The 22,941-nt window shown below is 46.7% G+C and overlaps 1 protein-coding gene across 1 annotated transcript in view; it reads left to right on the forward strand.

Moving 5' to 3' along the window:
• Prkn (parkin RBR E3 ubiquitin protein ligase) overlaps positions 1–22,941 on the forward strand; it is a 1,241,962-nt gene that overhangs the window by 592,834 nt on the left and 626,187 nt on the right. Inside the window, exon 5 of the mRNA XM_026393149.2 lies at positions 12,893–12,976. Within this exon, the coding sequence (XP_026248934.2) occupies positions 12,893–12,976 (84 nt within the window). The remainder of the gene's footprint in view (positions 1–12,892; positions 12,977–22,941) is intronic.

Raw genomic sequence — 22,941 nt, forward strand, 5'->3', positions numbered from 1 at the left:
CAGCCGTGATGTGTTATTCATAAAGTTTCAAGAACTAAATACTAATGTTCACTTGATGATGATGGTATCTGGGCATTCTCTAGAAATCTAATAAACTTCTTATCACATTTAATAAACAGAGTCCAGTTCCAGTCATAATTATCAAGATATAAAGCCAGCTGAGATAACTATGAAGGTTTACATGATAGTAAATGTTATTCAGATAGGTTCACATGCCTTGAATGGAAATGAGAGCTGCCATCTCAGTGGTTAGAAGCGTGCTGCCTAACCCTGCCTCTAATCAGAGCTACAGCAAACTTGCCTGCCGGCAGTGGCCAGGTTATTTTTAGTAGAGAGAACTTGAGCAGATGAAGATAATCATATGGTTCTCCCAAATTAAATCTGTTAAGGGTGCATAAAAGTGAATCACTCTATCTGTAAGTCTTTATTTGTCTCCATTGTTTAAATTCAATGACTTAGGACAAGAAAAAAAATCACTGTCATTTAAATCCTGCTATCTTTGTGATGTGCCTACAGTGAAGCTGTCAACACTTAGTAATATAATTGAAGGCATCTTGCGGGTTTGAAATAGTTCAGTAACTGGAAATTGTGAAGGAATAAACACATTCTTTGGCATTTGATGCATTTAGTGTGGTTGTACCCTGCGTGGAGGGACTCTTAGTCAATAATGATGGTGATTGACTATGTCAAAAGCTCAGCAGAGCTGCTCAGTGGAGCAAGAGTCATTTCATTTATAACAATGCTGTTTTTTTTTTTTTTTAAAGGATGTGGATTTTGTTCTTATGATAATTCTCTTGGAGGAGAAATGTGTGGTATTAAACATTAGCTTAATAAATGCTTGCTTTTATGATACAAAGTATATTTTAGTAGTGGGGGACAATTGCATGCCAAATTACGTCCTATAAGCTATAAAGATTGCCCTGTTTCTGGGAAAGACCACTAAAGCCAGTTGAGATATTTTGTTTAAGAAGCTGTTAACTCAGCAGCGTGGGATAATCGACAGAAGCAGACCCGACACGTGCTCGGGTTCCTGTTGATGCCGGTGACGGCCACACCATCTTGCACGGTGCTTTTCTTTCTTGGATCTGGCATTGTGGGGCTGTAGGGTGAGGGAGATGTATGAGCCTGCCCCTTTCTACTATTACACGAGCTCTTTACTTGACTAAGGTTTATATGGCCTATTGTTGCTTAAAATGGCTTTTGTATACATCAGGCCATTTATTATTTTATTTGACCCTGAACTCTTATTGTCTATATTTCACAAATCAGATAGTGAGACGTAAAGATGTTAAAATGTTTAGCCTCTAGTGCAATCATGTCTAGAACTTTAGATCTTCCAAATCTTATTCTGTTGGTGTTACTCAGCAACATCCTCTGATATAATTGAGGACTAATTATGTATGAAGTATTAACCATCCATCCTGTGAGCTAGGTACAATTGTTATTCCTACTTTATATATAATGAAACTGATGTTCAGAAACCTTCTTGTCATTACATGGCAATTAGATTTGAAACCCAGTCAATCTGATTCAAAAGTTCAAAGACACGCTTTTCATCTTGACATCCTCATTGCTTTGAAATCAGTACCTTGCATACTATACATTTTAATGTATATTTAAATTGAATTGTGCTATCAAGTAGTAGAGGTACAATTGAATTGTGTTATCCAATAGTAGAGGATTAATTAAGGAATTTATGAAATGACACAGAAGTAACTGACTGATGATGAATATTTGAGAAGCTAACTTGTTGGAGATATGCATTCCAGGAATCATTTTAGGGGTTTGTAGTGTTTGGTTCTATTCTTCCTGCTCATGGTGCTTATTTATCTCAGAAACCTTTCTGCATAATTCCTACTCATTCCTCTAGAGTTAGCTCAAAAACTGTTCATTCCAGACATCAAGGACAGTGGTCTCTCTTACGTACACTCAAAGAATCTATGTGTTTATTGTTTAATCACATTTATTCTCTTGTGTTAGGGTCTCCAGAGTCTGGCAAGTTATTTGCTACATATATGAATTTCTCATTATTTGTTGAAAGAGTTAATGAAACAATGACAGAATTAGCTTTAAATAAATGCATTGTAAGATACAGATGAAAGTACATGGTTTCAAATTATGAGAAGAAAAGATGAAGAATGTATTGGAAATTGGATAGATTAAGTAATAGAAGCCATTGATAAGTTTACCTGTGGGTACAGACACATCTGCTTATGCCTATGTCCACATGGAAACATAGAGGGCTCTTAACGGGACTACCAGAGAACCAGCAGAATCAGTGCTATTAATCTCTATAAACCCTATTCCATGATACACTTTGCTATCTTATATAATATTTTAAATTATTTAAACTCTTAGTAGAGAACATATTAATTATGTGTATTGAAGAGCAGTAAAAGCAGATTAGAATTGGCTTGCATTTCCAGAAACTGGAGAAGAAAACTCTGAGGGTGGGTAAGAAAGGTCCAAGTTACACAGAACCAAGCAACTTTCTAATGGTGGAGATGGTCAGATACAAAGATAAGGGACTTAAAATATGGGATATCATTTAGTGAAGTGCCAAATTAAAATTTGACAAAATGTGCCCTAAGAATTCTTTTCTTCAAATACCAGCCTTTTCCAGTGGACCTGAACTCTGAGACTGCTTAATGAGTAGAATCGGTCACAAAGGAGACCATGCCCATTTCCAGGATAAGGTCTTAGGAAACTGGAATCTTCCACTTCTCTCCTTGAGATAAGTCTCTCTTGGAAGAGATCTATTATGCCACAAGGAACGCTGGGAAAGGCCCTCATTGAGAAAAGCCAGGACACTAGCCCACTGCCCTCAGTGGACGTTTGGCATCACCCTGTTAGTCACGTGGTGCACCACCGTGGAAGTGTACACTTCCGCCATCCAAGAGGTCCCAGGGAGCACAGTCAGACTTACCTCGCAAGGCCTAGCTAGACTGTGATCCAACTAAACCATGAGTATATTTTCCAGAAAGGTCATGAACTTCAAATATCCCACGTGATGAAATGAAATGATCAAAGTCATCAAAACGATCCTCATTTTGATCATTAGCAAATCAGAGGATAGGAAGTATGCCCATTTTGTAGAAACGTTATACTTAAGATGAAATGATAATCAAGAGATGACAAAGTAGCCAAATAGGAAAGCCAAGTGAGCACTTGGGCATGGGGCCAGGATTTTCTTGGGAAACAGTTCTGCAGTCACATGAACAGATGGCCAGTGTGAAGTCTGTAGGACATAACACCAATAGCTTTTCCCTGGGAATCAAGGTCTTAGGGCCTGTGAAGGTGCTTTGTAAACCCAGTTCTGCACTAATGCAAGGTGAGGTCATTGCTATTACTTTTATTTTGATCATTATTCTCTTGGTGATTAGAGGGAATCTGACAAATCTCTTTTGACTTTCTGGCTTCCTTGTATACTATCTGAAAATAAGGGGTTTATTTTTACTGATATAGTATAAACATCAGGAATGCAAATGTTAACAAGAACTGTACTAGGAATATTATTATCTTTTCTTCATTATTATTTACTTTCTAATAACTTTTGCTTTAAGTGAATTATAGAAATAATTGATAACAGAATAACCATTTCTTTCTTTTTTGTTATTCCCCCCATATTTTATTGGTGCATTATAATTGTACATAATGGTGGAATCTCTTATTACATAGTCATGCATGCACACAATACAACAATATAATTTGGCTACCATAATTCCCCAGCTCCTCCCCTTCCTCCCACTTTCCCACCTTTTGGTCCCTTTCCTCTAGTGATCTCCTTTAGATTTCCATGAGACCAGCCCCCACCTTTTCCTTTTACCTCTATAGCTTCTGCATCTGAGAGAAAACATACATCACTTGACCTTCCGAGTTTCATTTATTTAGCTTAACATAATGATAATGCTCTCTAACTCCATCCATTTTCCTGCTAATGGCATAATTTCATTTTTCTTTTTGGGTGAATAAAACCCCATTGAGTATGTATACCATGTTGTCTCTGTCCACTCATCTGTTGATGGACACCTAGGGTGCTTCCATCGTTTGGTTATGTGAATTGTGCTGTTATAAACAGGGGTATGGATGTATCACTCTAGTATGATAACCTTAACTCTTCAGGATAAATACCAAGAAGTGGTACTGCTATGTCGTACATCCCATGCCTGTCCTTTTAAGGGACCTCCATACTGATTTCCATAGTGGTTGTACTAATTTACAGTCCCACCAACAGTATAAAAGTGTTTCTTTTTTCTCCATATTCTCTTCAGCATTTTTTTAAATTTGTGGCTTTTGATGACTGCCACTCTGACTGGTGTGAGATGAAATCTCAGTGTAGTTTTGATTTGCATTTCCCTAATTGCTAATGATGTTGAACATTTTGTTCATGAAGTTGATGGTCATTTGTACTTCTCTTTTTGAGAAGTGTCTGTTTACTTCATTTGTCCATTTATTAATTGCGAATATCCAGTTTCTTTATGTGGACTGCAGTGTTCTGTCTTTTCTATGGAACTAGCCATAATGAGACTCGAAGTTCAGTGCTCAGAAGGAAAAGTCCATAAAATGTTTCTACTCTAAAAAATCACAGGGAATAAATTCAAGTTAGAACAGAATGTACCATTCATTAGAACCACATACATTTTTGATTTTGTATTTATAAAATGTGCTGATATTTTCAAGTTTATTTGCCAGAACGAGAAGAAACTCAGTTTCTGGTCCATCTAGTATTTGTGTCTTATCACCTCCTAAGCTATGAAATTATATGCTCTTTGAAAGTTTAAAAGAACTTCAGGGAAGTATTCAATTATTCATAGATTTAAATGAGAAGTTAAGTTTATATTAAGAAATAGCCTGAGTACCTAGTGGCTAAACTCACATGGAATCGTCACTTCTCCAGCTCTCATTTGTTGGGAGGTCTTTCTCATTGGAGAGTGGGGGTGTGGTTTGGATGTACACAAAACTGAACCCCGGAGCCCTCTTGTGCCCTGATACCTTGGCTTTTATGAGATCTCTTCCTCTTGAATGTGGGCAGAAGCTTTAATCCAGAGAGTACACCAAAGTGGTGGGAGGCCTTTCACTCCCTCCATGACATTGTCTAAGACTTCCCTTGACCACGTGATAGGCTGCAGCACAGGAGGTGGGAGCAGATAGTGTCCTTGCGTGTGTGGTAGAAGTCAGCTCAGCCAAGCTGAGGTGCCCACCTGGCAGGAACTGTATGAGGCCTCCAGCCACCTGGCACCCAGGAGCCGAGGCCCTTGGGGTTACAGCCATAAGGAAATCAATCCTGCCAGCACTGTTTTGTTGATCCATTCATGTTTGGATAGATATTTTGGTGGTCTCCAGCTTGCGACCATTAGGAAGAGAACTCTTATGAATGTCTGCATGATTCTCTGCATGGACCTGTTTTATTGTGAGTAGACACTTGGAATAGGATAGCTAAGTCTTCTCTTACACTTACCTTTTAAACAATGTCTAACAGGTGTCTGAAGCAACTGTACCAGTTTACATTTGCACCAGCCGTGTGTGTGGGGTCGGTGCTGCAGGTGCTCTGTATGTGGCCAGTGCCTGGCAGGGGAGTTTTAGCTTTCTTACCCATTTGAGTGAGTGTACTTGGTTCACTTGCAACACTAGCTTTTGTAGCTACTCCATGAGATCTCTATGAAAAAGACTACTTCTCCTTTTTTTCAAAACTATACTCAGACTGTTTAAAAGTTGTTCAATAGAGACTTGGAGAGTAGAGGAACATTTTGGTTCTAAAGGATTTTTTCTTTATTATTTTCCCTGCTTACTATTTAATGCTTGCCTTTGTTGAGCCTTTGCGAGAATCAAAGCGCTGTGCTCAGCTTTGTATAAAGCCTAGGAACTTTAAATCGACTGGAAGAAGATGAAGGTGCAGGACAACATCTACCGTGTGACAGGTGGAGACAACTGCTTTAACAGTTACCTGCCGAGTAGTCAGGAAGGTGCTATCAACTCTGGGAGTGGCTGGGTAACAGGGAAGTTGACAAACAGGAAGAATTAAAAAGCACCCATTGGGTTCTGTCACTGCCCTCGGAAATGGACTCATGCAGCTATTGACTAAGCTAAAAATAACCCAAGTTAGTAAGTTATATTTGAGAAACAAGAAATAATACAAGCAGCAGTTGCCCTTTTCCCTTACCTATGTGCTGGGCACCGCATGTGGGGACCAAAGTCAGGTGTTGCGTCAATCCTCATCCCCACTGTAGGGAGGAGGTGCTAAGACCACATTTTCCAGATGAGGCATGCTAAGTTTGGAATGAGTAAATGTGATCAGATTGAGAACGTAGAGCTAGTAATTGGTAGAAACAGGCTGCAGTCTATTTGTGGACTTCAAAGCTCCTTCTCTTTGTCATTGTGGCCAATGGAGTTAAAAAGATAAAGAGAGGATGCAGGCCTCTGGGTATAGCTGCTTTAAAGACACTTCTGCTCTTGTGGTATTATATTCTGAGTATGAATTTCAAAATCATCTGAGTCCTTTAAGCTGAATTATATGGCTTTAAGTATTTGTGGAGTTATTCAAGAAAATATTTGAAATGCAGCACAATTGATGATAACATGAGAAAATTTGGTGGAAGAAAAGTATAAGTAAAATTAATTATGATAACTGCTTTCAGAAACTGTAAATAAGTGGGGTGTGGTGGTTCATGCCCATAATTTCAGTGACTCAAGAGGATGAGGTGGGAGGATTGCAAGTTGGAAGCTAGCCTCAGCAACTTAGCAAGACCCCACCTCCAAATATAAAAATAAATAAATAAAAAGGGCTGGAGATGTAGCTCAATGGCTAAGCACCCCTGGGTTTAATCCCTGGTATCAAAAAAGAAAAAAAAATGTAATGCCAAGACTTTATATTAACATCATAGAAAAAGGGATTTGAAATTTTTTAAGCAGAAATGGATATATTGACATATGAAAAGTAGAGTGTAGACTTATTTAGGTAATTTGAGAAAATATCCTTTTGTCTATCTGGAGCTTAAATTATATTCTACATCCTGCTTTTCTGTGGATGGTGACATTAGTCAGGAACCTCACCAAATGCCTTTTCTGTTACTTTTCCACTGACTGGTTCCCACAACTGGAGGGACCTGTGGATGCAGAGGCCGCCTCTGCCAGCACCTTCTTAGATCCTGGAGGTCAGCAGCACCAAGGCTTTGCCTGAGGTTGTTTCTCCCTGGAGATCTGGGACATAGCTACTCAGACAAACTACTGTGTTCATGCAGTAGCCAAAATGATGCTTCAATACTAAAAATAAAAGAGTGCTTTTTGGTAAGAATTTAGAAATTTTTTTTAGTATACCTCAGGGTTGGCAAACTTTTCCCATAATGAGCCTGACAGCAAAAATAGCAGGTCAGGAAGTCTGCACTGCAGCAACTCAGTTCTGCCCGTGAGCCATGAAAGCAGCCTTACGCCATGTGTGGCCACGTGCCAATAAACTTGATTTATAGACACTGAAATTTGAATTTCACTTAATTTTTCAAGTGCCATGAAACATGACTCTTCTGTTTATGCTTTTCAACCGTTTGGATATGTGAAGACATTTTTTAGCTCAAGGGCTATACAAAATGTGACCCTGGGCTGATTTGGCTAGCCGGCCATAGTTTGTTCCCCTCTGGTATAGTGGCAACGTTTGTCAGCTTTCTGCTATGATTACAAATATCTTAGACAAATCAAATTAGAAAGAGAAAAGGTTTGTTGGGCCCAGTTGTGGAAGTTTCCATCTCTGACCAGTCGGCCCTGTGACTTTGGGCCTTTGGGGTCACGTCATGGTAGGGGTGTGTGGCAGAGTAAATCACTCACCTCATGGCCAGGAGTGGAGGAAAAAAGAGAGACTCAGGGTTCCACAGTCCCCTTCAAGGGCACACCCTAGTTACCTAAGACCTCCCACTCCATCCCACTTCTCGCATCACCCACCACCTCCCCACGGCACCTAGTCAGGGACGAAGCCGTTACACACAAGCCTTTGGGGCATTTAAAAATCTAAACTGTATCTTTCTATGATTCTCTAGATTTGGAGGTGAATTCATTTTGGATTCTTTTGTTGACATGTTATAATCTTAAATTCCCTTCTACCACCATGTAATTTACGGTCTCTTTAAACTTTTAATCTAAAAACCCTTCTTACCCGTGCACAAAAACTATTAATTATAAATGCCTTGGTCATGCATTAAAACAGAATGTGCAATGATCATTAAAATTTTATACTTTCTAAAATCAGAAAGGCTAAAAGTTAAGTCTGCTGTTCCATGACACACCCTCATGAGACACCCATTTCTGTTTTCAGGTAGATGGGACATTCCCACAGTAGAGTGGGTGGCACAGAGGGACCAGCCTGTGTTTCGCTAAGTTGAGCTCCTGAGCTCCTGAATTGGCAGCGTCCTATTTAGTTTTGTTACTTTTTGTGTCATGGTTTGAGATCAGTTAGGAAACTGTGGCTGAGTTTTCTAGGATATCTCTGCACAGCCTAAGGATTTGTTAGCTCCTGTAGCACTTTATATGACAATTCTAAGAATTGTATAAATGCTTCCGTTGCTGTTTGGGCACTGAAAATTAAGATCTGAAAAATAATTATCTGTGTCATACACAGAAAATCTCATTTACTCCTAGCCTCTGAGGCAGGAAAGGAACTCCAACTGGGTAGCAAAACATAAATGGGACCGCACTCCTGCCCACCCTTTTTCCTGCTCCTTTTTAGCCGCCATGTTGGTTTTCCTTCTCAAGTGCACATGCTGAGCTGTCCAGAGGAAACCACCGTGTGCCCCAGAAAGCACTGCCATCTCACGTATGTCAGGGTTGGCCACAGTGAAACCGATTTCTTTTAAACCCAGGGATTTGCCAGACAAAGTGGTGCACACCTGTTATCTCAGAGGCTCTGGAAGCTGAGACAGAATTGCAAGTTCAAATCTAGCCTCAGCAACTTAGCAAGGCCCTAAACAACTTTTTTTTTTTTTTTTTTAAAGGGCTAGGCATATGGCTCAGAGTTTAAGTGCTCCTGGATTCAATCCCAGGTATCAATAAATAAATCAATCCAGGGATTTTCCAGACCTGCACGTGTGCTGTAGATTGGCGTGAAGTGCCATCAGCCCCAGTTTAAGAGCCAGAGCCTAGAAGGGCCATGTGTCCATAGAGTGCTTTGTTTCTTCAAGAGGGATGGCATTGTCCCTGGACAGAAGGAACACGAGAGACTGCTCCTGTGGGTGCTGTCAGTAAGCTTGAAGAGCGAAAAGAGAGTGACCATCAATTACACCCTGACCTATTTAAAAATGATTTGATAAGCTTACAAGGTTACCCCAAAACTACAATCAAGAAACATTACATTAAATGAGGACGTGAAGAGTGACCCTAACAAACCGAGTGTTTATTATGAGTTAGGCAGCATTGCTAGGGGTGATCCCTGACTTTGAGAGATCGGATGTAACCACTACCATCCGAGAAATGAGGATCAGAACAGATGAATAAGCAAGATGCCCTTTGGGTTGTTATAAAGTGTGATGTATGATGCAGGGGACTGAGTCACAGCTACATCTCTCCCCATTGGATTTCTCACTTTAAGCTACAAAACAAGACTGATGAATGTGCTGAGTTTCTAAGTGTTATTGCTTCACTTCTATTTCAAGATGTCCCTCTGCCCGGGGAGGGTGGGTACCAGGGACTGATCTCAGGGGCACAGGACCACTGAGCCACAACCCCAGCCCTATTTTGTATTTTATTTAGAGAAGGGTCTTATTGAGTTGCTTAATGCCTCACTTTTGCTGAGGCTGGCTTTGAACTCGTGATCCTCCTGTCTCAGCCTCCTAAGCCACTGGGATTAAAGGCATTTACCATTATACCCAGCAAGATGTTTGTAATTTTTAAATTAAATAGATGTGTGTTTAAAAATCAAATATGTGGATGGCCCTATCATAAAACAACCACCTGTAAGGTCAGAGTACCAGTCCCCTCCTTCCTTTGTTCCCCCCAGCTCTACCGTCACCTCCCCATCCTTAGAGTTTGCGTTTTACTTTTACACTGTCCCAGCTGAGCACCCTATGCATTTCCTCCCATAATCATGATTACAGTGTTCTGTCTCACTAGTGTGACTCTAAGACTGAAAATAAAATGAGTGTGAACATTATCCCAGTGACAATGGGATCAGCAGGTGAAATGGGGTTTTTAATTCTTGGTCACTGGCCCTAAGCACTGACCTCCTGTGTGGCTGGGACAACATTCTCCTGATGACTAATTATGTGACACTGCATCATGAGCCCCAGGACTGCTACCCACCTCCAGACTCAGTGATTCACCAGAAGGACTTGCAAGATGGGGCTGAGATTCCAAAAGGGCAAGAAGCAAAATCTGTAAAGGGACAGTTCTAGGGGGAGATGGGAGGAGCCACATGTTGCCAGCAGTCTCTCCTGGGGTCCCTCAGCAGCTCTTATCCCTCCCACCACCGCTGCAATAGTGCAGAGGCTGTGCAGCCGGGGTTCTGTGGGGGCTGGTTGTGTGGGATTCCAGACACCCAGAAGGGAAGAGGTGTTGGGCATGAATCATATACTTTGTCCAAACAGCTTAGGTTCTGCACACCACCCACATCAGTAAGGGAATGGCAGGGACACTTCTGAGATCCAAGTTCCCAAATGCCATCTGAGGGCTGACCTTGGAAGCAAGGCTTTCTAACAACAGCAGAAGCTGGCCCACAGCAATTCCCTTCTGCATGCTTAGGTCCAGTCTAAGCAGGGGCTCTTGGGCCAATGAGCTGTGAATCAAAAAACCCACTGTGTTTGAGGTTCTGGTTAAAGTGCCACAACCGGATGGCTTAGGCACTCAGGTGGAGCTCAGCCTTCCTTCCCTTTCTCTAGAACAGTGCACACGTGTGTGCATGCATGTGTGGTGGTATGTGTGCATGTGCACATGTGTGCATGCATGCGTGTGCTGGTGGAGGGGAGGGCAAGGCCATGCGGACTCTGGGTCCTTGCACACTTGCTCCGGCATTTTCTCTATTTTCTGCTGCAAGCTGGCGCGCTGCTCTGGGCAGATTCTGGAAGCAGGAATGATCCTCAGGCCAACTCATGACAATGAGTTTTGCTCCTCTGTCCAAACCTTTGTCCTCCTGGCCCTCACACCACCTCTGCAGAAAGCTCTTTCTTCTCTTCTCTATGCTTCCCATCACAGTTTCGGAGACAATGGCTCAGCTACTGACTCTGGCTCACTTCCAGGCTCACAAATGCGAGGCCAACAACCCTGCCTCTGGTGTCCTCAAGCTGTCATTCCAAACTCTGAGCACCCTTCCCAGCTCATTCCATATCTCCAAGCACTGTCAGTCATTCTCCCGTGTAGTTGGTAATTAGGTTGGATGCAGAGTTTTAGGTTGAAAACCTTCCTCTCCGAGCTTTGAAGATATTGCTACAATTTTAAAATTCTATTTTGATTCTTTTTAAGTAGGTGAGCTGATCTTTCCCTGTAGAGGATGATAGGAATTTTGTGGCTCCAGGTTCCCTCTGCCTCTTGTACGTCCCCAGAGGCACCCCCCACCCCCCACCTCCATGTGCTCCTGTGGGGACAGAAGCTCATTGTCTGCTACAGCCTGTTGCACATCCCGAGAAGCATGGGACTCTGCCCTGACCATCACTTCTCCTGTGCTCATTGGTGCTCTGGGTTTACCTTTGCTAGTTCTTAAGCCTAGGTTAAATGTGCCTCAGGAGGGACAGGAGGTCAGTCGCTCTGTGTGCGCAACAGGCCAGCAGTGACAGGCAGTCTCCAGGGGCCTGGACACAATCCAAGTGTGTCGAATGCAGTCTTTTTGAGTGTGATATGTGTGCATATTTTCACTCAAAAGTCACCAATTAAAATTGTAATGAAGTTAACCAAAGTTTTCACATTTTAAACAATTAAGTTTGTCAGTAATGAGAGGACTCCTACCCCAAAGGATGCAGGTTGTATTTTTATTTCCTTGTAACTTTTCCCTTTACAATCACTTAAACAGTTGTGCTCCTACTTTAATCCAGTTTTCTATTCCTTTCACCAAGTATCTGGCTAATGAATAAGAACAACAAATTGTAGTTGCAGCATATTAGTTAATGTAGCTGTGGAGGTTTGTTTAGCTGTCTTTGGTGATTTGGGCTGTTCTGCTTCTCAGGATGGTGCCCAGAAGATCCCTCAGCAAAATGCAGAGGCTCCTTCTGTTCTTAGTCTTTGGGGCCAGTATAGATTTCTTGAAATTTTGTCAAATCAGGTAAAGACTTCTGATCACATTGCTGGTTGCTTTCCAAGTCATGCATTAATTGACCCTGAGATTTCAGTTTACACGCTCTCCTCTGATTTCACAGACTCTTTCTGCAACTTAGTCTTTGTTTCTTCAATTACCAGGAGACCCTGTTGAGGTGTCCTGTGTCAGGTTCTCTCCAGGTTCTGGATGCTGCCGTGACTGGCGTGGACCAAGTCTGCCCTTGTGTGTCCCTTGTTCAGTGGGGCACAGACAGTCATCACTCTGGCCATGCCACTTTAGTGACAGCTGCTGTGAAGCAGAGGGACAGATGCAGGGTAGAGATAGGCAGAGAGCAGGACAGATGGAGAGGGCCGGCCGCGCTCAGGGATGGTCGTCCTAATAAGGCAGTAGTTTAAAGAGGGCCCTGGAGGAAGTGTGGGAATGGGAAAGGAACATGTTTGGCGCCATCAACAAATGCAGCCTTCGAATATTTATGATGACAGATTTGACGTGGTACACCCCAGGAAGCATCTGGAGAGGCCCCACAGTATCTGTGGACCACAGTCTGCAGATCACTGCACTACACACTTACTACACTGCATCTCATGATAGAAATAGAGAGACTTTGGAAAATGTACCTGGGAGTACATGTGTGTTACACTCTGTTACACTCTGTGCTGTTTTTTCTTGAAGGGTCCATCTTGCTGGGATGACGTCTTAATTCCAAATCGAATGAGTGGCAAATGCCAATCTCCGGGCTGCCCTGGGACCAGAGCGGTAAGTACCCGGTCACATTAATTATCTTTAAAACAAAAAAATGATGGCATCTTTTATGTTTACTAAGAAATTAGACTCCAGGCCAAACGTGCCGGCTGAGTTTTCTTCCATCTGATAATGCTCACTGGAAGTCACCCGATACTCCAGTGTGTCAATGACACTCACCAAACTCGCCTTGCCCTTGCCTCCCAGTGCTGCTTTCCTAGTGACTCAGCCTCTTGGAGTGACATGTAAAACAAGCCGCTTTTCTTCTGCTCTCACATCACAGCCGTCCACACAGACTTGTGTGATCTGAAGAGGTGGGGGCTTTCTCCCCACCAGCAAGCAGCGGTTCTGCAGCAGCAGACACCAGCAAGGGCTTAACTCTGCTCTGACACCATCTGCCTTGCTGCAGGGTCAGACCCCAGGGCTGAGGGCTCAGTCCCGAAACTGCACTCCCTGCACTTCAGATGCCAGCTGCGGGCCCCCGTTTGTGGACCTGTGCTTCTGATCAACCAGCTAAGAAAGAGGAGCCCCACAATCCCTGCTCTGGGTTCAGTTAATTTGCTAGGACAATGCACAGGACTCAGGAAAATACTGATTTTTTTTCCGTTCACTGGTTAAAGGATGCAGCTGCAGAGATGCCTGAGGCGAGGTAGGGAGGAAGAAGGGCAGAGCTTCCACGTCCTCCCCAGGCTTGCCACCCTCCAGCTATCGGCAAACTCTCTGAACCCCGTCCTTTTGAGTTTTCATGGAGGCTTTATTATGTAGGCATGACTGGCTAAATGGCTGGGCACTGGTGATCAGCTTAACCTTCTGCTCCTCTCCCCTCCCTTGAGTTTGCTGGTGCTAAAAATTCCCAGCCGGTAATCCTGCCTGGGTTTCCTGTGGCAGGACTCACCCGCTGTCCTGGCGCTACCCAGAGGCTGCCAGCCACTAGTGCATTCCCAGGAACACAAGAACAAAAGGCAGCAAACAAAACCCCAAAGAAGCCACCTGTCACCTTGCAAAGTCCCAGGACTTTAGGAGTCACATGCCAGGAATCGGGGCAAAGACCAAATACATACTTCATAGTATCACTGGCTCGACATTGAAATGTGCCAATCCAGACTCAGAACAAAGGGATATGCAGAATAGATAAAGAAGAGCCACAGAAGACAGCCAGCTCAGAGCCTAACAAAGAAAAAGAGCAAAGATATAAAGTTCATCTCCTCCCGATGCTGTGGTATTTTATATTTATATCCACGTCATTCAAATGATTCCCCCTTTGCTTTATCTCTTGCTATCTGTCTTTGGCAGCTCTCTGGCAGAGTGGTCTGTTAGAAAATGTAGTAGGGTGGCCAGGTACGGAACTGAATTCCCGTCCTCTCTTCTTCTTTGCAAATGCAGGTTGTACATTTCACACACAGAAGATGGTTCTTGAAAGACACCCCAAACTCTGACATTATTTTAAAAATGATTTTATTATTGCGGTCATGTTTATCATTTATATAATGTTATAATTTTACCTCAGAAACTCTGTGTCCATTATAATCTGGCTGTTTTTATTTCCTGAGCTCTAAGTACTGTTTGGGTGTCAACACAAACAGGGTGCTAGTTCACAACCTGTCACAGTCAGCTGGCAACTCATACCTTCTCTAAGGAACAAAATCTGTCATTAGCAACAGGCACAGCGTTGGAGCTGGGATCATTAGCTGTGCCTCCTCTTGCTGATCTGAGAGATGACTATAAGGGTACCAAGCCAGCCACCATCAGCAGTCACATTCCTCAGCAGACAGGCGGGGACCATGAGTAGATTCTTATTAATGTAAACCCTGAAGAAAGAAATCCTGAAGATAAACGATGACATTTACGTCATCACACACAACAAAGCACAATCTAGTCTTGTGAGTTTCCTACTGAGTTGCAATTAAAACGTACATATTTTATAGGGCAGAATTTTTAAACAATAGTTAAATATATATAGGTACACATATATATATATACACATGTACACAAACCACCACATATATAGTATATTATACATGATATGTATAATAATTACATTACATATAGTAATTTCATGCTTACATACACATAACTTTCCATCCATCCACTCATCCACCCACCCGTCCTCTAGTGCCATGTGGTCTTCATCTTTACAGTCATGTGCGGTCCTTTGAAAATCTACTTCATTCATTGACCGACTGCCTCTCATGTTGCTTGTTGGTAATTGGAAAGATTTATCCATAGCAGAATAGAAAATCCTGCATCCCTAAGGAATTTATCTTCAAATCAGTCAAAGGGGAAAGCTTTGCTGGGTGGTGTTGAAGATCATATTCTTGCTTGTTGAATGTTTAGCTTACCTTGGTTATCGATTGGGTATAAATTAAGTTACATTGCAAGTCTGTTTCTGACAGTGTAGTCAGTGGACATCCCTAAAAGCTTTGCAGTTCATATCACAGGAAAAAACTACTGGATTTAATCATAAAAATGCACTTTTAAAAGAATAACCGTGTTAACTTGGTAATGCAAAGTTCATTTGCCAGCAATTGAGAAAAAACTGGACTGTAGAGAAGAAATCGAATGAGCTAGTGTTCTGGGGCAACTACTGGCCACTGGGGGTGGACACTGGAGCAGACAGTGGCACGAGGGCCTGACCAGGCAGCAAGTTAGAAACAAGGACTCAGAAGACACTACCTCATTGGAGAGAGCAGAGGGTAGGCGTGGGCTTTCTCTTGCTCTGGGTAAAGCAGAAAATATCATCTGGAAGAATTATCATCTTTTCCTGAGTTTGGAGCAAGTATTCACTCCTCTGTACGGCACAGAAAGTGCTAAGTCATGAGATGGCAGTGCCAGACCCTGGGCTGAAATGAGCCCACACCTTCCCAGGGGACCCTGTACTTAAAATGAGGTTCCAAATAATCCCTTCCGATAATGTCAGGCAAAGCATGAACTGATAATGAGAAAAATCACGATGAGCCATCAGGAATGAGGACAAGAGGCTCAACCCTGAAAGAATGCACAGATTGAGGCCTGGGGCAGCTCAGCAGGAGAGCACTTGCCCAGCACACGCAAGGCCACGAGTCTGACCCCCAGCACAGAAAAACTAAAAAATATGGAAATTGAAATTATCAGGGAGAGAATAAGAGTGTGATTAATATATTTTTAAAAAGTATATATAGCAAATTGTTAAAAAATAAAGGACTGTCAGAAATACCCAGAGTACACACATACACACATGAAATATAGAATTGAAAATTAGAATACCTGTCAAAAAATGTACTAAATAAGCTAACCTATAAAGACAACATGGGCAAAAAGAGAAATTAGAACTTAAATCTGAAATTTGATATGAAAAATCAAAATGCAACCCCAAATCTTTAAAGATAAAAGAGAAGTTAAAAAGACAGAAGATAGAAGTTTCAAAAATTTTTTTTAGGTTTCCAGAAGAAAAATAATAGAATGACATTATTTAAAGAAATAATAAAGTAAAACTTTCTATGATTTTTAAGACTTGAGAATCCCAATTAATTCCATGTAGCTTAAATAAAATGAAAGCCTCATCTGAATAAAACACAGAAACTACAGATTGTAAAAGTCAAACAGAAATTTCTAAAAGCAGTTAGAATGAGACATTTTCTACACAGGAATGACAATTCAACTGATAGTCAATTAATTAGAATCAACATTGGAAGACAAATGAGAGAGAACAATATTCTCAAAATATTAAAAAAATAAATGCTAAGTTAAAAGTGTATCTTAGCAAAATCTTTCAAGAAGTAAGGTCAAGACCAACTAAAAAAAATTGTTTTCAGACAAATTGAAACTTGGAATTTTACTTTTGTCTGCATGTTACTTCATTTTTTAAGTAAATATTTTTAAAAAGGAAAAAAAAATGATCCTAAAAGAAAAGCCTGGAATTTGAGAAGGAATGACTTAGAGGCAGTGGGTGAATCTAAAGGAAACATGACAGTGAATACAATCATCTTTCAGTTATAGGGATATTTTTATGATGTCCCTGTGGACACCTTGGCCCAAGAGCTGGAACATAGGTAAAGCATTCTAGGATTTTTTTTTTCCCCAACCAAAAAGCAAAGATACTGATTTTTTAAATTATTTTTTTAATGTTTAAATGTTCCTGGCAGCTTTATTTGTATCAGGCAAACCGGAAACAACTGACACGCCCAATAGTAGGTGAGCCATAAACTGCTTCATCCACGCAGCAGAGCAGAAAGACCCTGGGCACACCCACGTCCGGGGCAGGTCTCAAAATAAGCACGTTTAAGGGAAGACACCAGAGAGGAAGGTGGACCTCGCTTATGCGGCAATTCTAGAGGATGTGCACAGTGTACAGTGATGGGAAATCAGAGGGTGCCTAGGGATGGGGTTGAGGGAAGCAGGAGCCTGGGGAAGGGGTTAAGGCCCCGGGGGTCTGTAGGGATGGTAAGTTACTCATTATCTTAATCATGATGGTGGCTGAATGATGATATCTGTATGACGAAACTCACCAAGTAGGCGTGTGTGTGTGCGGACATATTTGGTTCAGTGACCCTCTATTAAAACATCAGTGTCGGGTATCTGCTACTGGCTCCCTCTCACCCCTGGAGAGTTCTGTTTCTGTTCTTCCCACTTGAGTAAATCCTACTCCTTTCACTCTTGCAAAAAAGAAAAAAGAAAAAAATCAGGGCCAACATTTATAAGATCAGCACCAAGACCCCCCTCCCTGGGTGCCAACAAGCCCCCGAGGTGAAATGTGACAGCGATAGGTTTTATGGGAAAGAGTGGGCCAGGCCGTTGGCTCCAGGGTAAGATCACTCCAGGGTAAGACTACAGCCGCACACACTCGTGCTCCATGAAGAAAGGAGACTTTGCCGAGAAGCTTCCAGCAGATGCCTTGAGTCTCAGACCAGGTCAGCGTCACACCTGACTCAGTCACAGGGACGGGAGGGAGGAAGCACAGGCCACAGGCTATCTGGACAGAAGGCTTCATGCAGCTGAGGCTCCTGTGGGCTCCTGAGGGTGTGGTGCTCGGGGGTGGAGCTGGTCATGCCAGCAGGCTCCTTTAAGAGGCTGCCATGGTCCCCCTCTTGGGTTGAGCGTGGCTTTCCTGAGCAGGACCGTGGAGGCCGCTGGAGGACCCCACCTGTGCTGCTGCCCAGAATTCTCCAATGCACACTCTGTCTGGGCATGGCTGAGCTCACCCTTGGCTGTGCTTGGGGACCCTGCCAGCACCAGAGCCTCGTGGTGACAATTCAAGGTTCCACTGGAGGCTTCCCCATGTCCAGTGTGTCCACAGGTGTGCCTGGTATGGACATCGAATGACGGGTGGGGCTGGGGCGAGGGCTGCCCTCACCAGGCGGCCCTTGGCTGTGAGTCCTCCCGTGTGGAAGGAGTAGGAGCTTCCCACACCACCTCCGCCCTGAAGTCCCTTCTGCACGGTGGCCTTCATCACCGAGAGGCTCAGAGCTATGACTCAGGACTCCCTCGTCTTCCCTGCACTTGGGTCTTTTCTTTGTTTAGAAGTTTCTGGTGCCACACGAGGGGGGATGTTTTATTTATTGATTTTTTGTGCTGGGAATTGAACCTGGTGCCTCACCACTGAAGTACCTCCATAGTCCTTTGTAATAGAGGGTGATTCTCCCCAAAGGCCTTTCAACTCCCTGAGCGTCTGGTTTGAAGTTGGGCCTGTCTTGTCTTGGCTCAATTCCAGTCCCAACTGACCAGCACCGGGGCCCCTCACCGTGCTCCATGGATGACCACGTGAGTCAGAAGCTCGAGCCCCAGTGAGGGCACAAGAGCTCACCAGTGCACAGCACAGCAGATCTCCTGTGCCCTGGGAGGAGAGCCCAGCCTCTGGAGAAGGCCCCTCACAGCACAGCAGATCCCCTGTGCCCTGGGAGGAGAGCCCAGCCTCTGAAGAAGGCCCCTCACAGCACAGCAGATCCCCTGTGCCCTGGGAGGAAAGCCCAAGCCTCTGGAAAAAGGCCCCTCACAGCACAGCAGATCCCCTGTGCCCTGGGAGGAAAGCCCAAGCCTCTGGAAAAAGGCCCCTCACAGCACAGCAGATCCCCTGTGCCCTGGGAGGAAAGCCCAAGCCTCTGGAAAAAGGCCCCTCACAGCACAGCAGATCCCCTGTGCCCTGGGAGGAAAGCCCAAGCCTCTGGAAGAAGGCCCCTCACAGCACAGCAGATCCCCTGTGCCCTGGGAGGAAAGCCCAAGCCTCTGGAAAAAGGCCCCTCACAGCACAGCAGATCCCCTGTGCCCTGGGAGGAAAGCCCAAGCCTCTGGAAGAAGGCCCCTCACAGCACAGCAGATCCCCTGTGCCCTGGGAGGAAAGCCCAAGCCTCTGGAAAAAGGCCCCTCACAGCACAGCAGATCCCCTGTGCCCTGGGAGGAAAGCCCAAGCCTCTGGAGAAGGCCCCTCACAGCACAGCAGATCCCCTGTGCCCTGGGAGGAGAGCCCAGCCTCTGGAGAAGGCCCCTCACAGCACAGCAGATCCCCTGTGCCCTGGGAGGAAAGCCCAAGCCTCTGGAGAAGGCCCCTCACAGCACAGCAGATCCCCTGTGCCCTGGGAGGAGAGCCCAGCCTCTGAAGAAGGCCCCTCACAGCACAGCAGATCCCCTGTGCCCTGGGAGGAGAGCCCAGCCTCTGGAGAAGGCCCCTCACAGCACAGCAGATCCCCTGTGCCCTGGGAGGAGAGCCCAGCCTCTGGAGAAGGCCCCTCACAGCACAGCAGATCCCCTGTGCCCTGGGAGGAGAGCCCAGCCTCTGGAGAAGGCCCCTCACAGCACAGCAGATCCCCTGTGCCCTGGGAGGAGAGCCCAGCCTCTGAAGAAGGCCCCTCACAGCACAGCAGATCCCCTGTGCCCTGGGAGGAGAGCCCAGCCTCTGGAGAAGGCCCCTCACAGCACAGCAGATCCCCTGTGCCCTGGGAGGAGAGCCCAGCCTCTGAAGAAGGCCCCTCACAGCACAGCAGATCCCCTGTGCCATGGGAGGAGAGCCCAGCCTCTGGAGAAGGCCCCTCACAGCACAGCAGATCCCCTGTGCCCTGGGAGGAGAGCCCAGCCTCTGGAGAAGGCCCCTCACAGCACAGCAGATCCCCTGTGCCCTGGGAGGAGAGCCCAGCCTCTGGAGAAGGCCCCTCACAGCACAGCAGATCTCCTGTGCCCTGGGAGGAGAGCCCAAGCCTCTGGAGAAGGCCCCTCACAGCACAGCAGATCCCCTGTGCCCTGGGAGGAAAGCCCAAGCCTCTGGAAGAAGGCCCCTCACAGCACAGCAGATCCCCTGTGCCCTGGGAGGAGAGCCCAGCCTCTGAAGAAGGCCCCTCACAGCACAGCAGATCTCCTGTGCCCTGGGAGGAGAGCCCAAGCCTCTGGAAGAAGGCCCCTCACAGCACAGCAGATCTCCTGTGCCCTGGGAGGAGAGCCCAGCCTCTGGAGAAGGCCCCTCACAGCACAGCAGATCCCCTGTGCCCTGGGAGGAAAGCCCAAGCCTCTGGAGAAGGCCCCTCACAGCACAGCAGATCTCCTGTGCCCTGGGAGGAGAGCCCAGCCTCTGGAGAAGGCCCCTCACAGCACAGCAGATCCCCTGTGTCCTGGGAGGAAAGCCCAAGCCTCTGGAGAAGGCCCCTCACAGCACAGCAGATCCCCTGTGCCCTGGGAGGAGAGCCCAGCCTCTGGAGAAGGCCCCTCACAGCACAGCAGATCCCCTGTGCCCTGGGAGGAGAGCCCAAGCCTCTGGAGAAGGCCCCTCACAGCACAGCAGATCTCCTGTGCTCTGGGAGGAAAGCCCAAGCCTCTGGAGAAGGCCCCTCACAGCACACAGATCCCCTGTGCCCTGGGAGGAGAGCCCAGCCTCTGGAGAAGGCCCCTCACAGCACAGCAGATCCCCTGTGCCCTGGGAGGAGAGCCCAGCCTCTGGAGAAGGCCCCTCACAGCACAGCAGATCCCCTGTGCCCTGGGAGGAGAGCCCAGCCTCTGAAGAAGGCCCCTCACAGCACAGCAGATCTCCTGTGCCCTGGGAGGAGAGCCCAAGCCTCTGGAAGAAGGCCCCTCACAGCACAGCAGATCCCCTGTGTCCTGGGAGGAAAGCCCAAGCCTCTGGAGAAGGCCCCTCACAGCACAGCAGATCCCCTGAGCCCTGGGAGGAGAGCCCAAGCCTCTGGAGAAGGCCCCTCACAGCACAGCAGATCCCCTGTGCCCTGGGAGGAGAGCCCAGCCTCTGGAGAAGGCCCCTCACAGCACAGCAGATCTCCTGTGCCCTGGGAGGAGAGCCCAAGCCTCTGGAGAAGGCCCCTCACAGCACAGCAGATCTCCTGTGCCCTGGGAGGAGAGCCCAGCCTCTGGAGAAGGCCCCTCACAGCACAGCAGATCCCCTGTGCCCTGGGAGGAAAGCCCAAGCCTCTGGAAGAAGGCCCCTCACAGCACAGCAGATCCCCTGTGCCCTGGGAGGAAAGCCCAAGCCTCTGGAAGAAGGCCCCTCACAGCACAGCAGATCCCCTGTGCCCTGGGAGGAAAGCCCAAGCCTCTGGAGAAGGCCCCTCACAGCACAGCAGATCCCCTGTGCCCTGGGAGGAAAGCCCAGACTCTGGAGAAGGCCCCTCACAGCACAGCAGATCCCCTGTGCCCTGGGAGGAGAGCCCAGCCTCTGGAGAAGGCCCCTCACAGCACAGCAGATCCCCTGTGCCCTGGGAGGAAAGCCCAGCCTCTGGAGAAGGCCCCTCACAGCACAGCAGATCCCCTGTGCCCTGGGAGGAAAGCCCAGACTCTGGAGAAGGCCCCTCACAGCACAGCAGATCCCCTGTGCCCTGGGAGGAGAGCCCAGCCTCTGGAGAAGGCCCCTCACAGCACAGCAGATCCCCTGTGCCCTGGGAGGAAAGCCCAGCCTCTGGAGAAGGCCCCTCACAGCACAGCAGATCCCCTGTGCCCTGGGAGGAGAGCCCAGCCTCTGGAGAAGGCCCCTCACAGCACAGCAGATCTCCTGTGCCCTGGGAGGAGAGCCCAAGCCTCTGGAAGAAGGCCCCTCACAGCACAGCAGATCCCCTGTGCCCTGGGAGGAGAGCCCAAGCCTCTGGAGAAGGCCCCTCACAGCACAGCAGATCTCCTGTGCCCTGGGAGGAGAGCCCAAGCCTCTGGAAGAAGGCCCCTCACAGCACAGCAGATCCCCTGTGCCCTGGGAGGAGAGCCCAGCCTCTGGAGAAGGCCCCTCACAGCACAGCAGATCCCCTGTGCCCTGGGAGGAGAGCCCAAGCCTCTGGAAGAAGGCCCCTCACAGCACAGCAGATCCCCTGTGCCCTGGGAGGAAAGCCCAAGCCTCTGGAGAAGGCCCCTCACAGCACAGCAGATCTCCTGTGCCCTGGGAGGAAAGCCCAAGCCTCTGGAGAAGGCCCCTCACAGCACAGCAGATCTCCTGTGCCCTGGGAGGAAAGCCCAAGCCTCTGGAGAAGGCCCCTCACAGCACAGCAGATCTCCTGTGCCCTGGGAGGAGAGCCCAAGCCTCTGGAAGAAGGCCCCTCACAGCACAGCAGATCCCCTGTGCCCTGGGAGGAGAGCCCAAGCCTCTGGAAGAAGGCCCCTCACAGCACAGCAGATCCCCTGTGCCCTGGGAGGAGAGCCCAGCCTCTGGAGAAGGCCCCTCACAGCACAGCAGATCCCCTATGTCCTGGGAGGAGAGCCCAAGCCTCTGGAGAAGGCCCCTCACAGCACAGCAGATCCCCTGTGCCCTGGGAGGAAAGCCCAAGCCTCTGGAGAAGGCCCCTCACAGCACAGCAGATCTCCTGTGCCCTGGGAGGAAAGCCCAAGCCTCTGGAGAAGGCCCCTCACAGCACAGCAGATCTCCTGTGCCCTGGGAGGAGAGCCCAAGCCTCTGGAAGAAGGCCCCTCACAGCACAGCAGATCCCCTGTGCCCTGGGAGGAGAGCCCAGCCTCTGGAGAAGGCCCCTCACAGCACAGCAGATCCCCTGTGCCCTGGGAGGAAAGCCCAAGCCTCTGAAGAAGGCCCCTCA

The sequence above is a fragment of the Urocitellus parryii genome, chromosome 8 (genome assembly GCF_045843805.1).
Source record: "Urocitellus parryii isolate mUroPar1 chromosome 8, mUroPar1.hap1, whole genome shotgun sequence".
Lineage (NCBI taxonomy): Eukaryota > Metazoa > Chordata > Mammalia > Rodentia > Sciuridae > Urocitellus > Urocitellus parryii.